At 33.3% G+C, this 21,442-nt stretch overlaps 2 protein-coding genes and 1 long non-coding RNA gene across 5 annotated transcripts; 1 reads left to right on the top strand and 2 right to left on the bottom strand.

The window, feature by feature from the left end:
* Positions 1-574: 574 nt before the first annotated feature.
* LOC145119966 (pyruvate kinase isozyme G, chloroplastic-like) lies at positions 575-4,208 on the bottom strand. Its single transcript, XM_079055751.1, has 12 exons — positions 3,785-4,208; positions 3,032-3,283; positions 2,756-2,921; positions 2,516-2,650; positions 2,325-2,435; positions 2,153-2,241; positions 2,009-2,071; positions 1,748-1,923; positions 1,541-1,649; positions 1,324-1,472; positions 1,137-1,245; positions 575-924 (listed from the first exon to the last, which is right to left on the bottom strand). The coding sequence occupies exons 1-12, from the start codon at positions 4,019-4,021 to the stop codon at positions 811-813; spliced, it is 1,710 nt and encodes a 569-aa protein (XP_078911877.1). The 5' UTR covers positions 4,022-4,208; the 3' UTR covers positions 575-810.
* A 2,493-nt stretch (positions 4,209-6,701) lies between these two features.
* On the bottom strand, positions 6,702-9,939 carry LOC145122851 (uncharacterized). Of its 3 annotated transcripts, none has more exons than XR_013714762.1 (7): positions 9,528-9,939; positions 9,324-9,357; positions 9,096-9,243; positions 8,513-8,951; positions 7,734-8,318; positions 7,173-7,272; positions 6,702-7,087 (listed from the first exon to the last, which is right to left on the bottom strand). It is a non-coding gene; the product is annotated as an uncharacterized LOC145122851 (long non-coding RNA). The 3 variants fall into 3 exon arrangements; XR_013714763.1 differs by having other exon boundaries at positions 7,734-8,678; positions 8,870-8,951; XR_013714761.1 differs by having other exon boundaries at positions 7,734-8,951.
* Positions 9,940-20,534: 10,595 nt separating this feature from the next.
* LOC145122243 (uncharacterized) lies at positions 20,535-20,999 on the top strand. Its single transcript, XM_079057876.1, has one exon. It carries the CDS (start codon positions 20,535-20,537, stop codon positions 20,997-20,999), a length of 465 nt encoding a protein of 154 aa, XP_078914002.1.
* The last annotated feature ends 443 nt before the right edge of the window (positions 21,000-21,442 follow it).

Here is a 21,442-nt window from a genome sequence, read left to right as displayed (position 1 = left end):
AAAAAAAAATTACAAACATCCGGTTTGATAAACCTAAAATCAAGTAAATTCACAAATTTCTACAAAAGTTATTGGTATTTTTTGTCATTATCCTTTTTAAAAAAAAATAATGTTTTATAATCACATTCTTTCAATCTTCTAGAGGTAACTTCGACTTGACAGCTCTAAATGAGCAGTCCAACAAGTTGGCCTCCTAAATTTTGTACTTTTGTTGTTTATAACTATATATATATATATATATATATATATATATATATATATATATATATATATATATATATATATTAACTGCAAATACTAAAATATTAGATTGCCAATTGTGAATTTTATATTACCAAATTATTGAGCCAATTTTTATTAAGAAATTTAGACAGGATCTGTAATTTCAGATATTATTAGTCAACAAAATTGTTCTAAAATAACGTATATTTATTTGAGTTAATGAGAATTTCATGTTTAAGTTATTATTTGGTAAACCATAGAAAAATTTGTTCTTTTTTTTCCATTAACATTTAATCTAGACAGAACCTATATTTTTATCCATACAGACCTTTTTACACTAATATCATCTACATACAAAAATGAACATTGTAGTATATATGCATATATTAATAGGAGCACCATACATTTCTTACATGTAATATACAGTTACAAAAAACAAAAGAAGAAAATTTTGAGCTCGAAACAAATTGACATTTCCAGAAAGTTGGCATTGAGACAAAAAGGTGGGACCAGTTTCTTGTTTGTTAAAAAGACATAAATACCCTTGTCACCCTTTTTTTGTATAAAGAGTTACTTTGTATGAAAAAATCAACCTTGAACCATACGAACTTGTATGTGGTGAGTAGACTCTTGACGCCAAATTGGTTGTGCTCCACTTTGAACAAGCGTAACATACTGCCCTTCCTTCACTAACTTCTTATCCTGATAAAATGAAAAAAGAATAATTTTTTATTTTTTATTTTATTTTATCAAAAACAAAATACTGAAAGCTACACAAAAAAAGTTATAGACTACCCCACTAATTTCTGGAATTACTAGTTTGCACATTGTCTTTGTCTTTTAAAAAAAGTTAAGGGACCAGACTTGCAAGAAAATGAAACTATAGGGACCACCGTTGTAATTACTTTACTTACCACTAAAATATTAAGGGCTCTTGAAAAAGTCTCCTCAGCATCATCAGAAAACTCCATATAAATTGGCATCACACCATGATAAAGAATCAATCTCTGCTTAACTCTTTTTCTGCACAAATTTATGATTTTTTTAGGGTTAAATAGCAATGTGATTCAATTTTATAGAAAGATGAAAATGTGGACTCACTCATTTGTGAAGGCAAAGATAGTTGAGAAAGGGCGAAAATGGCTTAAAATCACAGCCATTGATCCTGTTCTTGTGAAGACAATGATAGGAGTAGCAACAGTGTTGGCTATTGTTGCAGCATGGAAGGCAAATATTTCACCCATATGGCTCTACAAAAGTTAATGACCATTTTACCCTTGCATTCCAAAAAAAACAAATTTCAAATATTCATTTATACCTTGTAAGCCAAGTGACGAGAAAGAGAAACCGAGTTCGAGTTGACTCGCGAACTTGACTCGATTCTTAATGCCACAGTGTGCATAACTTTCACAGCTTTTAGTGGAAAACTGAGATAAGTTTGAATTGAATTTTAACATTTTGAAATATGATTTAGTAAATAACAGATAATTAATAAATTGATTAAATTCATAAAACTAAAACTTACTTTCCATGAGCAGTTTCACCTGAAAGCATGATAGCATCAGCACCTTGTTTTACTGCTATTGCAATGTCAGAAACTTCAGCTCTTGTTGGAGTTGGGTGATCAATCATGCTTTCTAACATGTTTGTTGCTACTATAACTGGTTTTTGCAAGTTTTGACACCTTCTAATAATATCTTCCTATTTATTAAACAATCAATTATAAAATTATGTAAATTTAGCAACAAATATTCAAGGTTATTAATATTTAATAATTTAACTTTACCTGCAACAAAGGAACTTCTTCAATTGGAAGCTCTGCTCCAAGGTCACCACGTGCAACCATTGCCTTAATACATAAATAATTAAAGTTTAATAATAATATTATAATCATAACGAGAATATAAATCACTGAAATTGAAATGCTAACCCCATCAGATGCAGAAAGTATGGAAGGAAGATTGACTATTGAGTCTGCACTTTCAATTTTTACAATCACTTGGATATCTGCATTGCATCCTACAGAATAATACATTTTGTAGAAGCTTAGTTAAAATAAAAAGAATGGAAATAATATTTTATAATTTACAAAGACACCTTACTTTTCAGATAATCTTTCAGCTCATGAACCACTTCAGCATCCTTCACAAAGGAAACAGCATAGAAATCAACTTGGTTGTCCACTCCAAACTTTATATCTTCCCAATCTTTATCTGTAAATGGAATCAAATTCATCATTCAATCAAAGTAACAAATAATTTTAAAGTAATTGTAAAAAAGGATGAAAGTAAACCTGTTATTGAAGGCAAAGTTGCACTTTTTCCACGCACATTGAGATGTCTCCTTGATTTCAATTCTCCACCATCAATTACTTTACATTTTACTAAATCTCCAGTCTTGGATTTAACACCCAATGACATCATCCCCCCTTCAAGAAAAACAAAAGTACTTTTACACAATGAAATATCTATATAACATTTTACAAATTTTGTCACTTGTAGGTTTTTTAGAAGTGTTAATGAGGTAATCTTACCATCAACCAATAGTATGTCACCAGGTTCAACATCATTTATAAAGCCATCATAATTTACACTAACAGTGTCATTTGTGCTAACTCCTCTTTTAATGGTGAAATTGAATTCTTGCCCTTCATGAAGGAGAATTGGTTTAGCTACATCTCCACTTCTGACCTCAGGTCCCTGAAGTAACATGATTCATGTGAAAAATAGTAGAAGGAATACATTTATATGTACTTTTCATCTCTTTGATTCTGTGCTTAATAATTTAGAGATGAAAACAAAATGCATACCTTGGTATCCAACATTATAGCTATGACTTTTTCATTGAACTGAGCATTGTATTCTTTGACAATATCAATGGTTTTCTGATGTGATGCATGATCCCCATGTGACATGTTAAGTCGTGCCACATTCATCCCTGTTTCTGCTAACTTCCATATCATTTCACGTGAGCTTGTTGAAGGACCAATTGTACATACTATCTTTGTTTTCCTTTGAACATCTAGAGAAATCTGAGGTTGCCTCAAATTGCTGTCACTAGACTGAAACTCAAAAGAAGAAACCAAGTTTTCCTAAGTACTTGTGAAAACAGATATCATATACAGTTACAATCATATAAGAGCTTGATGTAGATATAGATTTTCTACAAACATATATATCATATACAGTTTTTTGCTTCTGGCTAAGGCTCCTTGCACAATATGCTAATCAAGTATAGAAATCATAGCAAACCAAAAGCTTGCGTTGATTGTGTATTACAAAGCTTATCTACGCAGGAAACAATTTCAAATTTGAGTACCTACAAGTAATTGCATCTTATGGATTCTTCACTTTAGTATGTTAACAGGTCAAAATCAATCGTTTCCTAGCTTTACGATAAATTGACCAGTGCGCATCAATCGATGCCAAACACCTGATTAGATTCAAAAACTCAAAAACCTAAAAGAACGTTTCAATCTCTAAATTAGACATGCGAGCAGGATATACATTGACGAATATTCGAATAACCATTTAAGACGATATATGAAGAGTGAGAGCTTTACAGGGAAAATAGGACCATTGGAAGAAAAGGCTGGTTCCTGGCTCTGTTCAACGATCTTCATTGACTTCACCGCCAACGAGGAAACAGATTTCCGAACACGTTGCTGCTGATTCAAACTGATGGATTCATAAAAGCTTCGTGGTGATCCATTAAGGTTCTTCACCGAAGAAAGACGTCGGTCGCCATCTGATTTTCGTGCCGGTGAGATTCCAGGATTCCGTAAATTGATTGCTGCCATTGAAGACCAGACCAAATGAAAACCTACAGCAGCAGAGATAGGTTGATCGGCGTTTGTGAAAGGCAGCCGTCGGAGCTTCGAATGTCAACGTCAAGTGTCGAGAACCACTGACTGGAGCACTTCAACTCCCTGCTTCGTTAAAATTGGACTTTGACTGGGCCCATTGAAGGATAATTCTATGCGAATATGGTTCAAATGCAACAATTTTATTTTTTTTTTGAAATATATATATTTGTGTTGCTTGTATTTTTTCGATTTATTTGGGATTTCTTTTATATCATGATATAAATATAATTTCACATTTAAAATGATAATATCTAAATAAAACGTTTAAGATAAGAATTTAAAATGATTGATTCAATACTTTCGATTTAAATGTATATATTATCACAATTTTTTCAATGAATATATCTATCATAAGGCTATGGGAAGTGGGGCGCCAAGCCCACTCGCCAAAGGCTTAACATGAGCAAAACACCACCCCTACACCATGCAAAGGAGATGAGAGGAGCTCGCTGGTTCAACAGCAAGAAGAGAGAGAAGAAGAGATTCTTTGGTGTGGGTTGTTATCGGTCATTTTGTATTTGTTTTTTTTTTAAATCAGAAGGTTGTGATTGGTCATCTTTTATTTGTATTTTTGTTTTAATTTTTTTCCCATAATTTAAGTGTATATATTTTCTATGACGAAATATTAGGTGGAAGAAAAAATCTAATATGGCATGTCTTAGCATGTCGCTATAGCCTAACAATTTTTTACGTTGTCTTTAAAATAAACCTCGCTCTTATAGGGTTTAAAAACATAATAAGTAATAGCCGTGTAGGTGTAACAAACTCTTCAACATTAAATATATAAATATACAATTAAATAATGTATAATGGATATTTTATTTAAGAAATATATATATATATATATATATATATATATATATATATATATATATATAGAGAGAGAGAGAGAGAGAGAGAGTGAGTGTGTGTGTGTGTGTGTTGGGTTCATGTGAGACGGCCTAATTTTGTGAGATCGTGAGACACCGATCCTAGCCACTCATTTTGTAGATAAAAAAACATTTTTAAAATACAAAATAATTGAAATTTTTCAAAAAAATATTAAAATATTATTTTCGTCATTTATATTTTCCAAAAATAAATAAATAAATAAAATTACCGTTTTTTTACATATTCTAGTAGAATATTATAATATTAGAATATTCTACTAGAATATTAGAATATTTTACATATCTGACAATTCTAGTAGAATACTAGAATATTCTAACATTCTAAAAATCATATTCAAATATTTACAGTGTAATATTTTGTTAGAATATTTCATGTATTTAAAAAAAACGGTAATTTTTATTTATTATTTATTTATTTATTTATTTTAGGTAAATAAAACTACGAAAATAATAATTAAAAAAGAATTTTTTGATTTTTCCTTTTATTTTGCATTTTAAAATTATTTTTAGATTGCGTCTCACGGTCTCACAAAATTAGCATAGTCTCAAATGAACCTGAACATATATATATATATATATATATATATATATATATATATATATATATATATATATATATATATATATATATACACACACACTAGTCGATTACCCGCGCCAAGCGATGGGTGCGAATAATTTGTTTTGGCAATCAGTTTCAATGCGACGATCAGTTTCCTTTAGGTGTGAAGTAGTTCCTTGTGGTCTTTTAGCGGGACTGTTTTCTGTCGGATAGTTCATTTCAACGGATAGTTTCTAGATAGGTGTTTGGATCAATTTATGTTTGAGAATGTGACATTTAGTAAGTTTATCTATATTTTGAATTATGTTAGCTTAATATACTTAAATTTGTGTTTAGTATTGACCAAGTTACAAAATATTGTTAATTTTTTAATTCTTACAATCATCAAAGGCTGATAAATACATTTGTGTCACTTCCTTGCAAATTGAATTAATCACTTAGATGTTAGCTCCAAATAATCATAACATTTCTGGAACTTTGACAGGTTTGATGGGTTGTGCGTTTGTAATATTCAACAAGGTTTTTATTTTTAGTCTATGTTGAATTGCTTTTCTGCATCTGAAACTCTCATTTTCTTTGTTTTGTATTTCCAGTCTATATTATCACAAAAAGAAGACTCATACTCTCATTTTCCAATATAGAAGATCACTTTACCATATGTGTAGGGGATGAAATAACAAAAAACAACAATATATGGCACAGGTTCTCTCGAAAATAAATGATATTGTATTCAAACAACATACCATACTCACATTATTGAAAACGATGATTTGTGTATTCACGAAATTGTACGATGTAAAGTTGTCCATGTTATATCCCTTCCCAAATGATGAGGGTGCAAATTTCATCTTGGCCAAATGTGTAAATTTAAGAATACAATTAGAGGATGTGTGTGTGTGTTTGATATTCAAAAAAAAAAATCTTATAGGATGAATAGACTGAAATCATGTAACAACAGACTATTAAATCAGATATAGAACTTCTGTACATTATCTTCAACTGCAATATGCACATTATCGTTTCCTACCTCACCGGTAGTTTTAATATATGATGTAAAAGGATTTTTATGTTAAAAAATATGACCATGTTGTTATTTTTCTCAAAAAAGTGTAATCCAGTACATGGGTTTTTATGTTAAAAAAATATGATCTTAACCTAGTAATGATAAAAGGGGATACTTTCTGCAACTCAACAAAAGTTTGTTTGTTTTCCTAACACTTTTGGCTATTTTCCTGTATAAATTAAGCAAAACACTATTCCACAAAACTACAAAATACACCAAAAAAAAGTGCTAAGTTTCTATGATGTATCATTCCATCCCAAGCAAGAGGGCCTTCAATGTCTCCTTTTGATATGGACAACCAGCAAATCTCTTCATGCCAAATCCATCATCTAGACCGTAAACAATCTTGGAATGTATCTCAATAACTTTCTGTCCTGTTATCATAAAGCATCTTTGCAGTTGGAATGTCTCTTCAAGAAAACGCTCCAATTTCTTTGTTTTTACTCCACTGCTTGCATCCTGATCATTCTCATACTGTAAAAGAACTACCCAAAAGTAATAAATCATAAGAATGCAGTTTTTAAAAGAACTTAAGTTGATAAACCAAAAACAAAAAAAAAAAAAACTCACCATTGCCTTGCAAACATAGTTAGCTTTCTCTTGGATAGATTGATATATACAGACTTATTGACTAAAGACATGAGGGTAGCATGGTCCAAACCATAATAATCTGCAACAACATCAAAGAAAGGAAAAAAGTGACATACAAAGGACAATTAAGCTTCTACCAAACTAAGAACTTAAGGCTATACATAAAAATCCAACCCATAAGGGTAGAATGGTCCAATCTATTGGAAATTTCACTCAACAACAACCATGAAAACTGAAAGCATCAGGTATTAACAAATAGATGAAAACTTGGTTGAATTGAACAATGGAAAAATCAAAATAAAAGCCTAAGCAGGGTTAGAATGGTCAAAACTAATGGAAAAATCCCCCCACCAGTAACATTGCAATGTGGAAGCGCCAAATTTCAGGCCAAACAACACAAAACATATATTAAGCATTCCATCGAACACCTAATAGGCTTTGAAAAGTTAGTTAAATTGAACAATTTTGAAAAAAAAATCATTAACAAAATTTTAGCCAAATAGATGGAGTGGTATGTAAGAGATAAGAAGTCAAACTCACATGAGATTCAGGTCGGAAAAATGCTTATTCCGCCTCCATCACTGAGGTCAGCCACTTGCCCCATCAAATGATAAAATGTTGTGTTTTGACCTTGAATCCATCATCTGGCATCTCATAAAGTAGTTTCTCAACCATCTTCACAAATGCAAATGCATGAACCCTTGACTTAATATGCTTAGCCCTTGTCAATCCAAGAAACTTGATTATTTAAGTCATATGTCATACAAATACAAAACATGAGAAAGTATATCTATGTGACTTGATATTCTAGATGTTCCCATTGCATTCATTGAAATCAATTAACAAATTACATTATATAAAAGAGTTGTGAAATTAATTAGCTCTCATGTCTCAACTGCTATACGTGTTGACCATGTTAAATTAATTTGCTTTCATGTCTCAACTGCTATTCCATTATCTTCTAGTTATTTATTCCAGTTTCTCCATCTCAGCAAGTTCTAGAACCACACACATGGTGGGATAATTTCCATTTCTCACAAAAAATACAGATTCCATGCATAAGTAAGAAAATTTTCTCCTACAGTCATAACCGAGAAATACTCCATCTCACTTCTCAGCACAATTCTGCAATTAAAACTTCATATATCAGAAACCATTGATGAACAACTGGATCATAGAACCCTTTGGGCTTTACACACACATAATGATAAGAAAAAACATTCGATATATGTGAAATAGATATTAGGGATGGAAAATAAAAAAATAAAAACCAAACGAATCAGTGAAAAACGATAGTAAGGAATTATTTAGATGTTTACCTTTTCATCTTTGGTGGGTTCTGGCTTATAATTCCTACAATAAAAAAATCAAACCAAAACACACACACACACACATATCTCCTATTTTATAACCAATATTCCAAAAAATTGATTAATTGAGGAGGCAAGCTCTGTTTGCTGGGATGACATTATCAATTTTCGTTACCTATGAGAATCATTCAGATGTTTAGTGTTGGCACAAAAGTATTTCCTCAATTAAAAAACATGATATATAATCCCTAATTCCACCTTAAAATCATAAGAAGGAAAAATCATAAAGTATAATTGCCAATAATGCCAATATCACGCATAGTCACATACATAAAATCCTTAATGAAACCAACTCAAAAATCATACCTTTTTCATAACAACACCCATCATGAAACTCCAAATCATACCTCCATCAAAACAACAACCATAATGAAACTCCAAATCATACCTACAGTAAAACATCACCAAAATAACTTTTCATACCATTGTTAATCTACACAAACATAAAAAAAAATATAAATCGAATAAATAAACCATAAAAAGGAGAAATAAATGATGAGAAGCATATCAAATACTAAAAACAAATGCATACCTATTGATGGCAACACATAGTAGATATAGGGTTTCTGACGCAATGTGAGTGAGAAAATAGAGAGTTTTTGTCAGAATAGATGGAGCGAAGCAGCAAGTCCTGGTCTTAATTAATCTAGGTTTTCTTCTGAGACGGTGCGAGTGTGTGTCTGAACACAGACATGGTAAAGGTGGAGTAACTTATTGGAAATTATTAGCAAAAAGTACCTCAAAGTATTTAGATGTTTACCTTTTCATTTTCGGTGGGTTCTGGCTTATAGTTCCTGCAAGATTTGATGAAAAAAATACCTTGTTGGAGCTTTTAGTCATAAGATCCCATTTTTTTGCAAAAAAATAAAGAAAGTTGCCGATGAACACGATAAGATGGTTTAGGGTTTTAGAGGTACAACTTTTAAATCCAAATATGTAAGAGGAACGATAAGATGATTCTTACCGGTTCACAATTCAATTGTGGTGGCGACAGCGACGGTTCGTGATGAATGTTCCGATGGTGAGACTTGAGAGCGCCAGAGTTCGCAACCCAAAGAGAGAAACGAAGAAGGGTATGTTAGGTGGGTTCTCCTGTACCCAATTCGGAGAAAGATTGTGGGGTGGGATTTTTTTGATACCATTTTGAATTCCATAGTGATTGAGTGTCTGAAGTTGGAGACGGAGAAAGCGGAGTTGGAATATTCGATTGGAATAATCGAATTAACATTGATTCATGAAACCTATATGAGACGACTCAACATACACCATTAAGGGTTTCAGAACCATAATTTAAAGATCTATGCGAGATGGAGATAGCGGTGCTGAACGGTGGTGACGAAGATAAAAGGGGGAAGTCGGGCCTTTGACCGATTCAATTGGAGTTGAGCATTGACTCGGCAGATGAATTAATAAGATTTTATTGCATAAATTTATTGAATAAATTGCATAAGGACTTGTACCTCTTAAAATTCAGCATTTAAGGCTAAATGTTTATTAAGGTATATATATATATATATATATATATATATATATATATATATATATATATATATATATATACCTTCTAGTTCGGTTGTCATTAAGATTAAATCTACTTTAGTAGTTGGGTCCTACTAAAAACACACAATCCTACATTAAAGATATCCTATTTTATGACATACCTATCTAATTTTATTAACTTTTCCATGGAAGACGGATGGACGGAGGTACGGAACCGAAAAAAACCAGTGAATCGTCAGAACGATTCTGACATAACAGGCTATTTCGTCTCCAACATCCCCAATGGTGCGACGAAAGAAGAGTTTAGGAGAATATTCAAGACATTTGGGACGCTGTCAGATATCTACTTTGGAGGAAGAAAAGGAAAAAATCGGAAGAATTTTGGCTTCATTTGATTTGAGGGAGTCATTGATAAAAAGATACCAGAATCAAAACTGAATGGTACAATATGCAGGAACGATAAGCTGGAGATAAATATAGCGAGGCATGAAAGGACAGAGAAATCGCTGCCACCCAGTGTGGTGAGAAGATGGAGTCGTACTCATGTGCCGATCCCAGTCAACGTTAGAGGTGGATTCACGGGTGATAGATCATACGCAGAAGCTGTTAGAGGTGGTGAAAAAGTCAAAATCCTCTCAAAAAACTTACCACCCAACCTTGCGCCTGTTCGTCTAGTTACTAACGAAAAGATGGTGTGATGGATTAATGGGTTCACTCTCATCGGCAAGGTGAAATCATAAGACCATCTCGGACATCTTCCGGCATTGCTCTCTATCCATTGTGACATGGATATGAAGGTCAAATACGCGGGAGGTATGAAGGCCATTCTCGAATTTGGATCATATGCTAAAGCTAAGGATTTCTTGAAGAACGAAAAAAATTGGAAGGGTATATTCAGCTTTATTAAGCTTGGTGGAGAGAATGATTACAAATTTGATCGCGTTGCAAATGTAAGAATAGTTGGATTGCCTATAAGATTATGGAGTGAATCAAATTTCTCTGCCATTGTTAAGAAGTTTGGGAAGATAATTATACCGTTTGATCATATTGCGGATAGATTGGATCTCTCAGTAGTAAAAATCGGCATCCTTACGGAAGAAAAGAAAAAGATCAATGAAGTTATTAAGGTTGAAGTTTGGGAGGAAACGTTTGACATTGATGTGGTTGAGTATGAAGATGAACCGTGGTTTCCCTTCAAGTTCGATGATGTTGATCAACCGTATCAATCTGAACCTGAAGATAATTCTGATGGGGACACGGAAGTCGCTGAATCTGACAAAGACGATGGCGTGAATGGTTCTGAAGAAGAGGAAGAGGGTATTTCAGATACGTGGATGGATGACATTGAAGATGGTGAAATAGTCGGAGATATGAATAGGAAAAGCAACGGAAACAAGTGTTGTGGGATCTTCAGAGAAGAAGCCACCTCCGATGACCCGTACGCAACATCAGTCCCGCCCCAAGCGCCCCCGACGATCTTGGAATCCGAAAAGGCGCATACTCATTTCAATGAAGAGAAAACGGTTCTGATTCCCACTGATACTGAGTCAATTGATGATAATGAAGCACGTGGAGATAAGCCTAAGGAATTCGATCGGGGCATAGTTGACTTGGTCATACCTGTTGATTGTAAAATGGATAATCCGTTGCTGGGCTCCCCAAGGCCCACCTCGTCCACCTCCTTTCCTTCCAGATTAGCCCAGTCGGGTTGTTTTGGACCTTTTACATACAACAGGCAGACCCCTTCCCCCATTTTTCAAACATCCCAATTGAAAGGTATCAACAATGGGCGTTCGTAAAAAAAAGACGATTTTCTCAAGTTCTCTCTCCCGACAAAAGACTTATCGTGTTACCCTGTTCAAGCTTTATTCAGCGATGAAAATGGAAACGCATCAGTGCTTGACTCTCATCGGCCTGAGATGGTACCAATCTCTTCCCTCGATCAACCTCTAGCGACTAATAAAACCTCTCCAAATCAGCGAAATCGAAGCAACTGCTGAAATTGGTGCTATGCTTGGATTCGAGATCGACGCCAACAACGAACTGTTGGCAGGAATCCTAGGAGTATCGGGTGAGACAAGAACTTCTAAATGAATTTTCTATCCATCAACATAAGGGGAATAGGGGAGAAATACAAGGTGGATTAGATTCGAAATTTGAAATCAAAGTATAGAATCTCCTTCTTAGCAATTCAAGAAACATAGTTACTTGAGGCAGAAAATATCGATGTTCAAGCTTGTTGGGGTGCAGAAAATTTTAGAGACAGTCGTGTCAATTCATCGGGAAGGTATGGGGGTTTGTTGAACTTGTGGGACACGAACTTGTTTAATTCGTTTGAGGTTATTTCATCTAGACATTACTTAATCAACATTGATACATGGAGGGGTATTAGTGAGAATGTGATTTTTGCTAATATTTATGGGCCTCAATCGATTCTTGAGAAAGATGCATTGTGGAAAGAATTAATCGGCTTAAAAAACTCTAAGACAGGAATTTGGATTATGATAGGCGACTTTAATGTGGTAAGAAGGAGTGAGGAGAGGTTAAATTCAGTCTTCTGTCTAAGAGCTGCTAGGGAATTCAATAACTTCATACATGAAACAGGCCTCATTGATCTGAAAATGGGGGGTCATCGCTTCACATGCTTTCGTAATTAAGACCTCAAACTTAGTAAGCTTGATCGATTCCTGGTTTGCCCAAGATTTTTAAATCTTATTCTTAATGTCTCAGTTACTGCTCTCCCAAGAGAAATTTTGGATCACTGTCCTATTCTGTTGTCATCCACTCATAGAGATTTTGGTCCTTGCCCATTTAGATTTTTTAACTCCTGGTTGTTGAGGGATGATTTTGAAAAGGCATTCATATCCTGTTGGAATAAATTCATTGATTTTGGTACTCCTGACTTGTACATAGATGCTAAACTCAAGCATGTCAAGAAAGGATTGAAAGAATGGAGAGCATCTGCCCATCCTAAAGAGGAAGTTGAACTGTCTCGACACAAGAAGCTGATGGACCATCTTGATATGGCGGCGGAGACAAGACAATTAACTTAGGATGAGATCAAGGCTAGTAGTTCGGGGTATAAATCAATAGTTGAGCTGGAAAAACTCAAGGCCCTTGATCTTAGACAAAAATCCAGGATCAAGTGGGCAATTGATGGGGACGAAAACACGAGGTTTTTTCACGCACATATAAATAAAAACAACCGTAAGAATATGATAGATGGTCTGCTGATCAATGGGGAATGGTGTACGGATCCAAAAGCTATAAAACAGAAGGTTTATTCATTTTTCTCTGAAAAATACAAAGAAAAGTACCCTGTCAGGCCGAAACTAAACAACCACCGCTTCAAGAAAATTTATAGCGAGGAAATGCAACATTTGGAATCTCCTATTTCCCTGTGTGAAATTAAGAATGCATTGTGGGCGTGTGGTAATGAAAAGGCACAGGGGCCTGACGGTTTCACGTTTAAATTTATTAAAAAATATTGGGAGGTTCTCTTGGGAGACATTGCAGCGATTGTTAAATATTTCGAGAGATATGAGAATATCGACTCGTCATGTAACTCTTCCTTCATATTGTTGGTTCCTAAAGTCAAGGATCCCCTTCTAATTAGTGACTATAGACTGATCAGTCTTATTGGCTGCGTCTATAAAATCATCTCGAAAATTCTTTCGCTAAGATTGAAGAATGTCTTGGGGAAGTGCATTGATGAGGCACAATCAGCTTATATTGAATGTCGGAATATATTGGAAGGGCCCTTGGTTGTGAATGAAATTTGCTCATGGGCAAAAAAGAATAAACATAAGATACTTCTTTTCAAGGTTGATTTCGATAAAGCCTTTGATTCACTAAACTGGGATTTCCTTGACTCAAATCTAGTGAACATGGGATTCGGTAACAAAATGAGAATGTGGTTAAAAGGATGTCCTATTTCCTCCAAGTCCTCAGTACTTGTAAACGGCTGCCCAACCGAAGAATTCTCGATATCCAAAGGTGTCAAACAAGGGGATCCACTCTCACCGTTCCTGTTCATTATAGCCATGGAGGGACTTAGTATAGCGATGAAGTCGGCGTGTGAGCTAGGCATTTTCCATGAGATTAATTTTCCAAATGAGGGGCCAACACTCTCCCATTTGCTATACGCGGATGATGCCCTTTTCTTGGGGGAGTGGTCGAAACAAAACATAAATAACCTATCACACATCTTACACTGCTTCCACGTTGCATCGGGGTTCAGATTCAACTTCAATAAATCTAGAGTATTTGAAATTGGTGTTGACACACATGAGGTGACAAATTGGGCGAGACCTCTCGGCTGTGAACCATCCTCCATTCCTTTTACATATCTTGGTGTCCCGGTTGGTGCCAATATGAAGTTGAAGAAACATTGGAAACCGATCATTGACAGATTCAAAGAAAAACTTTCAAAGTGGAAATCCAAAAATATATCCTTCAGCGGCAGACTGACCCTCATCCAATCAGTCCTAGGAAACCTCCCAACTTATTATTTATCTTTATTTGTGGCTCCAGAGGGCGTCATCGAGACACTTGAAAGGTTGAGGAATAGATTCCTTTGGGGTGGATCAAATGATAGGAAGGTTATTCATTGGATTTTATGGGACAAAGTGGCAGCTTCTAAAGACTCGGGTGGCCTTGGCGTTAGCACAATAAAGGCTCTGAACATATCCCTCATTATGAAGTGGTGGTGGAAGCTTAGAACTAAACCTGGACAATTATGGGCAACGATCATCTATAGCGTGCACAACCTCCGTTCCAAACCTGATGACTGTTACTCGATGAAGACTTTACCCGGGGTATGGAACAATATTGCCGGTATAAAGAATGATCTCATGAAAAAAAACATCTCTGTTTGTTCAGTGATTTCCAAGCAACAAGGTCCCACAAGTGAAATCTGGAAATGTGGCTTAACACCGGATGACTCATATACAGTGTGTGCCATGAGGAAAAAATGGGATTATAGGTCCCCTATCATTAACTCTAATTTTCATTGGCTTAAAGAAATACCACTGAAAGTATCATGTTTCATTTGGAGGGCGCAAGCGGGCAGAATTCCAACCGCAAATGAACTGTCAAAAAGAGGGGTAATTGTGGAAACATTGACATGTCGAATGTGTGAGGAGATAGAAGAATGTCCAGACCATACTCTTGTGGCATGCTCTTATGCAACGATGGTCACAGAGGGGATATTGAGATGGTGCAGGGTGCAAGCTGGAAGTTTTCATAAGGTGAATCACATTCTAGAGTTTGCTGCCAAGTGGGGTCATGTTTAAAAAGAAAGAGGATTTTTATGGCCATTTATTACTGTATGCTATGGTCTATTTGGAAAGCAAGAAACGATAGAGTGTTCAAGAAAAACCGGCTGTCACCCGATAAAGTCATAGATATTGTCAAATCTATGACTTTTCTTTGGGTGAAAAACAGGGGTAAAAGGAAGGAGTTAGTATGGGCAAACTGGTCTCAATGCCCTTTTCTTAAACTGTAATTTCAGTTGTCTTTTGTTGTTTTATTTTCGTGTTGTTCTTCCTTTCGTGTTTTGCCATTAGCTTTATGTGGCTTGTATTGTTACTATCTCTCTTACTTCTCTTTTAATCATTATCTAATAATAATTATTTGACTATCTTTTATTTTCGTACTTCATTATAACATAATTATTATTTACTTTATTATTTATTAATTATATTTTTATTACTAACTTTATTAGTATTTATTTTAAATTTATCTTTTAACAAGATAAAAAAACAACAATATAAGAAACAATCTAAGCCACTTAAATTTATTTTTTAATAAGATAAAAAAATAACAATAATCTAAGAAACAATCTAAGCCACTTATTTAACAAATCAATGGTAAAAATCAATTATAACTGATTTTGTATGAGAAAAAAAACAATAATAATAATAATTTTAAATTTATTTTGTATTAAGATAAAAAAAACCAACAATAATATTATTTGTATAATATAATAATATAAAAAATAAAATTTTAAATAAATTCTCATCAATTTTTCTATCCTTATTTTTAGTCGTAAAATCAAAAACTTAATACATTTTATTTTTTCCATTTGTGTAAACCCATCTTTTTTTATAGCATAAAATTTTTGATTAATTTTGTTTTTCTGTTAGACGTAAGCTACAAATGTCGTAAGCTACAAATGTCTTTTTTAGAATTTTTTATGTTATTTTCATAAACCTAATATCATTAATTATAAAAAATGTATTAGTGTTTAAAAAAATATAAAGTCATAATTTTTTCCATGTCCGTTAAAAAGATTACCTCAAAAAAGCATTGCATATGTATATAGTTATAATATATTATAAAATATAAGAGAGAGAGAGAGAGTGTGTGTGTTATGTTATTAAAAAAATTGAGTAAATGAGTGTACAGAAAAATAAAAAATAAAAAAGAAAGGAAAAAAAAACGGCAATGGTTTCCAATCAAAATTATACCATCCGTGGGATACCTACCACTAACACACCACTCCATCTTATTTTTTTTATTTAAATTTAATTCAAAAATAAATTAAAATCATTTTTTTAATACTAGTTTTCCATTAAATTAAAAGACCAAATTACATTAAATAAAAACTACAATAATTGAAGTAAAAAAATAAAACTAACAATAAAAATAAAAATTACATTACTTAAAATAAAAAAAAATAAAAAAAAAACATTAAAAAAAACTAAAAATTTCAACCATAAATAAAATAAACTATCCCATACGCCTACGTCGGGCTCGAACCGACTCTTTCATCGCTTGGAAAAGTTCCAAGTCTTCTCCCTCGAGGTCGTCCGCTTTCATTTTCAAGATATTCATATCGGTTTTTGTTTGGATCGTCGCTTGTGCCTCTTGAAATGATGTTTGTGCTTCAATCATTTTTTGCTCCATCCTAGTCATCACCTTGGCCTTCGTTTCTTGAAGTTTCACATATCGATCAAATTTATCGCCAAACATATCCATAACACTAGAATTTGAAGATGTTGAAGCCGCTTTTTTTGCTTTATTTCTTCCAACGGGCCGACGTAGAGGTTGGTCGTTTTCAAGATCTAGCGGATCGTCGTTGATGTCGATGTGTGTTCGGCCGTTCGATTGTTGGGAGGTTCCATCGGGGTTTCTCGAACGCTTTGAACCGGAAGATTGCGAACTTCCTTCCGTTTGCTCTTTCCGATTATTGGGAGGTTCCATCGGGGTTTCTCGAACGCCACCCATGCCTCCGCTAACTTTTCTTCTTCTTCTTTTGTCCATGGGACCCTTTCTTGGGTGGTAGTGGGTCGGGCCAGTTTTTTTCCTTTTTTCTTTTTTGGTTGAGGTAGTGGTGAAGGTTGCGTTTCCACAACAAAATCCGACGAAAGTGGTGGTTGTGAAATTGGTGGTTGTTGTTGTTGTGACGATTGTTGTTGGAGTTGTTGGAATTGTTGAAATTGTTGTGAAATTTGTTGTTGTTGGAAAGACGGAAAAGGTTGATATTGTTGTTGGAAAGACGTAAAAGGTTGATATTGTTGTTGGAAAAGTGGTGTTTGTTGGATAGGGGAACCGGTTTGAAGTAGATTGATAAAACCGCCTTGAGGTGACTCCATAGTCGGGAATTGGCGAGGTGTTGTATCTAATGCAAAAGCGTTATCGGGTTTGCGATTTCTGTAGTTTGGAGGGGTATTTTGGTTGGGATCCATGGTTTTTGGTTGTGAAGATGTAGTGTGTAGTTTGTGTATAGAGAAAGAAAAGAATGGTGTAAAAAATAAGGAGTAAAAATGTTGTATTTATAGGTAAATAAATTGGTTAATTTTTTTTTAAACAAACTAGCCGTTCAACGGCTATAGTAACGGTCAAATTGAGGGCTTCGACTTGATTGGGCGTGCGATTCCGTTGTGCCGAACACGAGCCTAAACGACAACGAGCCACCACGAAACAATGGGGTAGTGTGCACGCCCGTTGTTCGTGGCCAACTCAACCACGAACATGCCCGTGCTTAGTATACCACTCGGTCTTGGTGTGCAAAATTAGTGTGCAGGTGCCTAAATTAAAAACCTATAATAGATTGGTGTGTTCACTAGACTGGTGTGTCAAAAAAATACCCATTGTGGTTTAGAGTTCCTTATTACATTACGTTGGGATTAAGTCTACTTTTATTATGGGTATAGTTTTTTTCGTTGTAGATATTGTTTGTAGCTTGTAATTATTTAGTTATAATTTTGGAGATTTGTATTGATTTATGATAAATCAAAAATAACATACTACATATTCTTAAGTTTGTTTTTCATTCCTTCGATGTTATTGATAATGTATGCATGTTTGGAGTTTTTAATCAAAATAGGGTTATTGAAAAAATATTTATTAATCTTGTATAGTTTAAAAAATATTTATCAAATTAGTATTTTATTTTTATTATTTCTATATTTTTAATTTTTCTTAATGTGTTTTTGTTTTAAATATCAGTTTTTTTCTCTATTATTATAGTTTTTTATTGTCTTTTTCTAAAACATCATTCTTTTATTTTCTTTATTTAGGTTATTTTTAATATACGTTTAACATAGATGCTTTGACGTTATTTATATAAATTATACAAACAATTTTGAACATCAAAATTTAGCAATCTTAAATTAAAAATACCATTACATATACAATATTCTTGAAGGTGTAAAAACTCCAACATTAAACATCTTTTTAAGGTAAAAATACTCCTAACATTGTTTGTTTAAAAAAACATTATCAACATCTTTGTTTGACTCAAAAACGTTAAAGCTAATATATAATATTTATATGATGGAAATAGTCTAGTCAGGCGGTCCGTTGATTTTGAAGGCCCTGTGCCAAAAAAAAAACTAGGCCATATATATATATATATATATATATATATATATATATATATATATATATATATATATATATATATATATATATATATATATTCTGATATGGTGAGGACGAAGTTTAAAAACAAAAGAAAACTGATTAATTGAAATTTTTATCAATCAACGTGAGTGAGGACAATTAGAAAAAAATTAAAGAAAACGATTACAAGAAAAATGGGGAATAAAAAAACTAACTAATAAAGAAAATAAAGAAAAGTGATGATGAAAATTAAAAAAAAAAAGCTGATTAATAAAAACAGTGTAAAAAAAACGAGTAATAAAAAACTTGATTGAAAGTGGGGTGACAAGAATTAAACATTCACCATGAAATAGGAAACTATAACTCTAAAATATGTACAAGAAAATTTTATTTATTACTAAAACAATGATTACTATAAAAAAAACAAAAAATGCAGATGCCATGGATCGAACAGAGGCTCATTTAGAAGAAGGAATTGTACCGTTTGCCAGTTGAACTAGAAGCCGTTTTTGAAAACAGTTGCGTAACTGAATATATATTACATATTTACAATATAATGTCTAAAACTCGGGCCTATTTTTTTCGGGGCCCTGTGAGGGTGCACACCTTACACAACCTCAGGGCCGGGCCTGAGTCTAGTGTAGAGCAAATTATCTCCAAAGTGTTAGATTTATTTCGAGAACGTAAAGGCCTTGCCGACAAAAAAATAATACCTCAAAAAATATAGATTGGTGAATAAAAATTATATGAAAAAGAGTACAGTTTTTTTGTAGATATTTATGTTAAAACAATACGTCAAGAAATATAGATATCTATGTTAAACTAGTTTATAATCCGTGGGAACCACGGTTACAGAATTAGTTAAACTTTCATATTAAAAATCAAAAATATTAATCATTTATTTTAAATAAATTATTAATTAAGTGATATTTTTTTAATTATATAAAATTATAATCATTGATTTTTATAAATATGTGAAATTATATTTCTTTATAATTTGTATTAACTTTATTTTAATGTTATTAATTTTATGTAATTAGATAGAGAAATTCAAAATTCAAAATTTGAAATGAATAGTCAATATGGAATGACATTAATTAGGATGCATAATGTGTGACACATGTCAAAAGGAGAATAATCTTATTCTTTTATTAGAAAATTGATGTATATTTGAAAACAGAAAATAAAAATTGATATTAAAAAAAGACAATGAAAACTAAATAATAATAATAATAATAATAATAATAATAATAAATTTATATTTAAAATAAAAACACATTAAGAAAAATGAAAAATTGAGAGAAAATGAAAAAAAATATTAGTTTAATAAATATTTTTGAAACTATACTATATTGGTAACTGTTTTTTTTTAATAACCTTATTTTGGTCAAAAACTGACATCTATCTATGATACAACGAGCTAATATTGTTGTCAATGTTATATGAACCTATTGGGTCTCACAACTCCGATAATTAGTCAACAATTATATTAATTACAAACACATTATAAGACATTGTAATGGGTAAGAGGACTTAATGCATAAATGGTGATTATATGCTTAAATTGAGAAGATGGGCGAGAGGCTTTAGAGGGGGTAGATTATATGCTCAATTTGAGAAGATGGTGGAGGGATGGAGTGAAGTGGACTGCCCGGATTTATGGGTGTGGTCTGTTGATCAGGATGGACTGTTTACGGTGGTTAATACCAGACGATGGATAGAGGTGTGGGTGCTTCCTGATCCTTCAGTGAGTAATAGATGGTGTAAATGGGTTCCAAGGAAAGTAAATATTTATGTGTGGCGTTTAAGGTTGGATAGACTTCCTACTAAGGTGGCGTCGCAACATAAAGGGAATGGTATTCCGTGTTCTAGGTGTGCTTTTTGTGGTTTGGAGACGGAGAGTGTGGCTCGCCTGTTTATGCGATGCGAGATGGCAAGGGGTATTTGGAGTGCTATTCAGAGATGGCTTGATATTCATTTCGATCAAATGTCAGCGCTTGTTGACTTATTCATGTGGCTCGATTATGTGAATGTTAATGTGCATAAAAGGAAGGTGCTTGAAGTGGTGGTATATACGACTCTTTAGTGCATTTGGAGATACCGGAATGATGTGATTCATGAGAATCGAAGACTTAGAAAATATAATCTTTTTTATTTTATTCGTAAATTTTCTTTTCTTTGGTTTTCTTTTAGATATAAAGGGGTTAATTGTAATTGGACCGTTCGGAACCAAAACCCTTTAAACACTTTGTAATGTTCTAGCTCATTGCCAGTTTCTGTTTTATGTGATAGTTGTTTCCAAAAAAATGCATAAAGGGTGAAATGGTTGCAGTCTTGAAGGCTAACACTTGGGAGAGTGCGTCTCATAAAGGTTGGGCCTACGGCTGTAAACGAACCGAACGAACACGACCGGGGGTTTGTTCATGTTTGTTCATTTAAGTTAACCGAACAAATGAACGAACACGAATGGATAAATGAACAAGTTTTTTTTGTTCATGTCTGTTCGTTTAACAAATTACATTATTCATG

The sequence above is a fragment of the Lactuca virosa genome, chromosome 6 (genome assembly GCF_052849685.1).
Source record: "Lactuca virosa cultivar CGN04683 chromosome 6, Lactuca_virosa_CGN04683_v6, whole genome shotgun sequence".
NCBI classification, from domain to species: Eukaryota; Viridiplantae; Streptophyta; class Magnoliopsida; order Asterales; family Asteraceae; genus Lactuca; species Lactuca virosa.
Note: the sequence above shows the minus strand (reverse complement) of the source record. Positions and strands in the feature narration are given on the sequence as shown.

Bases quoted from the DNA above. Each gene is read 5' to 3' on its own strand.
- LOC145119966 (XM_079055751.1), bottom strand. From the start codon at position 4,021: ATGGCAGCAATCAATTTACGGAATCCTGGAATCTCACCGGCACGAAAA. The intron at 2,651-2,755 runs GTAAGATTACCT...TTTTTCTTGAAG, and splicing joins TGACATACTATTGGTTGATG to GGGGGATGATGTCATTGGGT. The intron at 2,072-2,152 runs GTTAGCATTTCA...TTATGTATTAAG, and splicing joins TACTTTCTGCATCTGATGGG to GCAATGGTTGCACGTGGTGA.
- LOC145122243 (XM_079057876.1), top strand. From the start codon at position 20,535: ATGGTGGAGGGATGGAGTGAAGTGGACTGCCCGGATTTATGGGTGTGG.